Source organism: Chlorella variabilis (genome assembly GCF_000147415.1).
Source record: "Chlorella variabilis unplaced genomic scaffold CHLNCscaffold_21, whole genome shotgun sequence".
Taxonomy (NCBI): Eukaryota; Viridiplantae; Chlorophyta; class Trebouxiophyceae; order Chlorellales; family Chlorellaceae; genus Chlorella; species Chlorella variabilis.
In genome coordinates, this window is record NW_005435067.1 from 276918 (window position 1) to 281630 (window position 4713).

At 70.7% G+C, this 4713-nt stretch overlaps 2 protein-coding genes across 2 annotated transcripts in view; one reads left to right on the top strand and one right to left on the bottom strand.

Annotated features, from left to right (window-relative positions):
* The window catches only part of CHLNCDRAFT_138585 (hypothetical protein), a gene marked incomplete at both ends in the record, with an annotated part of 3618 nt that extends 1142 nt beyond the window's left edge, over positions 1-2476 (top strand). Inside the window, 4 exons of the mRNA XM_005844618.1 lie at positions 274-354; positions 617-1500; positions 1739-1820; positions 2080-2476. Coding sequence (XP_005844680.1) covers positions 274-354; positions 617-1500; positions 1739-1820; positions 2080-2476 — 1444 coding nt within the window. The remainder of the gene's footprint in view (positions 1-273; positions 355-616; positions 1501-1738; positions 1821-2079) is intronic.
* Positions 2477-3505: 1029 nt separating this feature from the next.
* On the bottom strand, positions 3506-4487 carry CHLNCDRAFT_138586 (expressed protein; the record flags this gene model as incomplete). Its single annotated transcript, XM_005844697.1, has 4 exons — positions 3506-3655; positions 3845-3918; positions 4041-4176; positions 4350-4487. 4 exons carry the CDS (start codon positions 4485-4487, stop codon positions 3506-3508), a joined length of 498 nt encoding a protein of 165 aa, XP_005844759.1.
* Positions 4488-4713: the final 226 nt, after the last annotated feature.

A 4713-nucleotide genomic window follows, 5' to 3' on the forward strand; every position in this document is an offset into this window, starting at 1 on the left:
CGGCTGGGGTGAGCGGGAGGGTGGTGCACCTGTGCAGCCCGGGGGGGCGCGCCGTCTGCGACAAAGCTCCTGGGAAACTGGTTCCTGCATGTGTGTGCGCTTATGTGTGGTGCGGTGTGGTGTGCGTGTGCGTGTGCGTGTGGTGGCGGTGGAGCAGGCAGCTGCGCCTTCTGCCTGCAGCGGGGGCTTCCCTCACCCACGCCTTTGCTGCATGCCCCTCCCGTCGCCCGCCTGACGCCCGCCGGCCTGCCGCCCGCCCCGCCGTGGCTGCAGCGCGGCGCCGCCCGGCATGCTGCGCCTGCTGTGCCACCTGGCGCTGCCCGAAGAGCTTCCAGAGGATGAGGGCGGGGAGGGGTGCGCCCCGCTGCCGCCTGCCCCGCCACCTTCTGCCCTCTCCCCTCTCCCGCAGCCCGCTGCGCCGCCCGGTGGCAGCCCCACGCATGCATTCCCCTGCCCCTTGCCACGAGTGTTTGCGTGTGTGTGTGTGTGTGTGTGCTGCAATGCAGCGGGCACACGCTGGCTGCCCGGCAGCCTTGCACGGGGCAGCAGCCGTGTGCAAACATGGCCCCTCTCGCTCTCTTCTTAAGTAAAACGTTTTATGTTTACTCCGGTGCAGGGAGCCGTCGTGGGCGCCCCCGGTGCGCCCACCCCCCGAGGTGCTGCTGCTGCCGGCAGACGCGACGGTGGGGCAGCTGCTGCAGGCAGCCACCGCCGCCTTCCGCGGCTCCTACCGCATGTGCCGCGGCTGGGAGGCGGAGGCGGTGGTGGGCGGGCTGTCGGCGGCGGTGCCGGCGCCGGCGCCGCAGCCCCACCTGCCGCCGCCGCCGCCGCCCGCCGCTGCTGCCGTCGGCGACGCGGCCTGCACCACGGCAGCGGGCTGCGCAGCGGGCAGCGAAGCAGCGGCAGAGGCGATGGAGGTGGATGGGCAGGCTGCGGAGGCGGCTGCCGCCGCCGCAGAGGCGCTGGCTACGGTGGTGGCGGGCGTGGAGGGCTTGGAAATGAATGGCCGGCTGCAGCAGGAGCAGCAGCAGCAGGATCAGGGGCTTGCGGCTGTGCCTGCTGCTGCTGTAGCCTCTGCTGCAGCGGAGCGCTCCCAAGGGGCGGGTTCGGCCCCAGACAGCCAGCTGGCAGCCTCGCTGGCCGCCGCCGCCGTGGCGGCGGCCGTGGCGGCGCACGACGGCACGCAGCCGCGGCCGGGGCAGCAGCAAGGGGATGTTTTGATGGCAGACGCCGAGCAGCAGCCGGCCCCTCAGCCGCCGCCGCCGCCGCCGCCTCTCACAGCGGAGCAGGAGGTTGAGGTGGCGGCGTGGCGGCAGCAGGAGGCGGCCCGACAGGTGCTGCTGGCGGCACGCCTCGCCGACCTGCTGCTGCCGCCGGGGCAGCAGGCCAGCAGCGCAGACGCCGGCGGCGGCACCGGCGCCGGCGCCCAGGCCGCAGCGCTGCCGTCGGTCGTGGTGGCGGGGCGGGGGCTGGACTGGGCGGTACGCTGGCGCCACGCAGGTCAGTGTGGTGTTGTGTGGCTTGACCTTGAGCTTGGCCTTGAGCTTGAGCTTGGGCATTGTTTGGCTCGGAAGCCCCCAGCCAGCTCCCCGCCCGTCCTGCGCTTCTGCCGCCTCGCACAGCCGCGTGCCTCCCGCTCCCGTCGCACTCGGCTGCCCTCGTTGGCTGCCCCCCGCCCCTCGCCGCCGCCGCCGCTGATGTGCCCCGTATGCCGCCGCCGCTGCCGCCGCCGCCGCAGGTGGGCTGGAGGATTGGGCGGTGCGGTGCCGGTGCGGCGTGAACGACGACGACGGCGAGCGCATGATAATGTGTGACAGCTGGTGAGCGGCGGGGGTGGGCGTGTGGGTGGGTGGGTGCGTGTGTGTGTGTTGGTGACAGCTGGTGTGTGTTTGTGACAGCTGGGGAGGGCTGGGGTGTCTGTGTGTGTGCCATTTTTGGGGGGGGTATGGGGATGGGAAGAGAGAGCGAGAGAGAACGCTGGGTGTGGCGGGGCATGCGCGTCCCTCTCCCCTGCCGCCCCACGCCCCAACCCTACACCCCGCCCACCCATGCGCTCCCCCACACAACCCCCCTCCGCAGCAACATCTGGATGCACACCCGGTGCTACCACATACCAGACGACGACCCGGTGCCCGAGGAGGCGTTTGTGTGCGACACGTGCCGCCAGGGCGGCGCGCAGGCGGGCCAGGCGCAGCTGCACCTGCAGCCCAGCCGCCCGCACCACGTGCCGCCGCAGCCCGAGGCGGCGCAGCCGGGGGCGCCGCTGCTGCTGGAGCTGCAGCCGCAGCAGCAGGAGGCGGCGCCGGTGCAGGAGCAGCCAGAGTTGCTGTTGCAGCAGGAGCAGCCAGACGTGCCGCTGGAGCAGGAGCAGCTTCAGCGGGAGCAGCAGGAGCAGCCACTGCAGCAGCAGGCACAGCCCCAGCAGCAGCAGCACGAGCAGCACGACCAGGCTCAGCAGGAGCAGCAGCAGGGCTGAGGCGTGCATCGATGGTCCTTCCTCCCCTGCCAGCTTGCAGCCCGCCGCCGCCCGTGCTGTTTTTTCTTTCTTTCTATTGACGCTAGGGCTGCCTGGCGGGCGGCGGGAGGCGCGGCGGGTGCCTGCTCCCCTGTCGCCCCGCAAGCCACCAGGCAGCCCCTCTCTTGCTGCCTTTGTCTTTCCCTTCACTGTCCTTTGTAACAACACATTGAATGGATGGACGGGTACGGGGGCAAAGCACATGGATGAAAACCGGATGGATGAAAACCAGATGACAGCATGGACGCAGAGCAGGTGTGCAGATGCGGGCGGGCAGATGCAGGGTGCTGAGAGCTGCAGAGAGATGTGCAGGTGCTCAACAAGCATGAGCAGCAAGCTACGAGAGGAAGGGAGTTTGCTCTCATAGCATGAACAGTCGATTGGCAGTTAGCGCTGCGGCGCTCAGATAGCGATGAGCGTTTGATTGTGGAGACGGGGCGGAGGGAGGGGCACGGCAAGAAGGCATGGGGGAGGAGGCGCCTTGAAAGAGGGAGGCGCCTCTGGCAAGCAGGGGGAGTGCACATTTAAGTGTGATATTCATTGAATTTCAGGGCACCTGCAGGAAGGCCAGGCAAGGAGATGAAAAAGAAAGACCATAGAGGCGGCCCCCCAAACCGGGGCCAAGTGGACGAGTCTCGCGGGAGAGTTCACAGAAAGCAGAAGGGGGAGAGTTCACAGGACGCAGGCGGGCGCTGCAGCACGTTCGCTGGCGCGGGGGGAATCGGCCGTGCCGCAGCAAGCGCAGCCGCCGCGCTGGAGAGAAGCTGTCTGCACGATGAATGAAACCAACAAGCCCAAACCTGGGAGGTGCCCGCTGGGCTGGGCAGCAGCGTGCTGCTCCGTGCCGCGCCGAAAACCCCAGCTGCCCGCGGTGCCGCCACCGCAGTACCACCACGCCATGTTGTATCCTGAGGGGTGGGGCAGGGCTGCCAGGTGGCTGCTGGAGATGGTAGGAGGTGAGCAGCCATGTTTTGGCAACGGCGCTGGGGCTCACGACGACTGCTCGCTGCCGGTGCTGTTGTCGCCGGCTCCCGGCCGCTCCTGGCTGCCGCCGCTGGGGGTCAGGCTGGCGCTGGGCTGGGCCACGCGTACCGGCGCCACGGGGGCGACGCGCAGTGTGGGGGTGGTGGACAGCGTGACCTGCAGGCCGGCATGGGGCATGCAAGGTGGCGCCAGGCGTGGGCAGCTTGGGTTGGAGGCAACCGTTGGGAGAGGCTAGCTGCCGTGCAGGCTAGCAGATGGCCTCGCTGGCACCCCCACACTCAGCCAGCCCGCTCTCTGCAGGCAGCAGTGGCGGTAACACAGCGCAGGCAGCAGGCTTGCCTGCACGGTGGGAGTCGGGCCCGGGTAGGGGGCGTGGCCGGCCTGGGGCACGCCGCTGGGGAGCACCAGCCCGCCGCCGCCTGCACAGGGACAGCGGGCAAGGCGGGGGAGGGGCCTCTGAGCGTCGTCAGACACCAAAAACAAGCTGCTCCACCACACCACCACCGCCACCCCACCACCACCACCAGGCGCACGCACGCACACCCTCTCGGCTTGCCTGCGGCTGCCGCCGCGGCGGCCCACCGCGACTGCAGCGCCGCCGCCGCCAGCTCCGGGCAGGGGCTGGAGTGGAGCGCCGCCATCAGAGCATTCTGCTGCGCCCACACAGCCATCTTGTCCTGCGCAGGCAGGACAGGCGGCAGGGCAGCAGCAGCGGGGTGGGGCAGGGGCAGGGAGGATGGCGGCAGCAGCAGGTGCGGCTGCAGGCAGGGACGGCAAGTGCGGCAGGAGCGCGGCAACCAGCGCAGCAAACAGCGCGGCAACCAGCGCAGCAGCCAGCGCAGCGACCTACCTGGGAGGTCAACGCGCCGTTCTGGGGGCCGCTCTGGGCGTGCGCCGCCTGCTTCACGCCGCCATTCAGCCCGCCGGCCTGGCAGAACCCGCCGTAAAGATACAGGCCAGCTGCAGGGTCTGCACCCATCCCCAGCATCCCTGCGCCGTAGAGGCTGCACCCGTTGGCACCTGGGGAGGGCAGCCCCGAGGCAAGAGCCACCGAGGCAGGCGAGGCAGCGGGCGAGGCGGCGGGCGAGGCGGCGGTGGGGAGGTGGCGGCCGGCGGCGGCCTGCGCGCTGCCCCCAGCCAGGCTGTCGCCGCAGGCAGCGTGCCCCCCGGTGCGCTGCCGCTTCTGCTGCGGCTCGGGGCTGCAGATGAGCGCC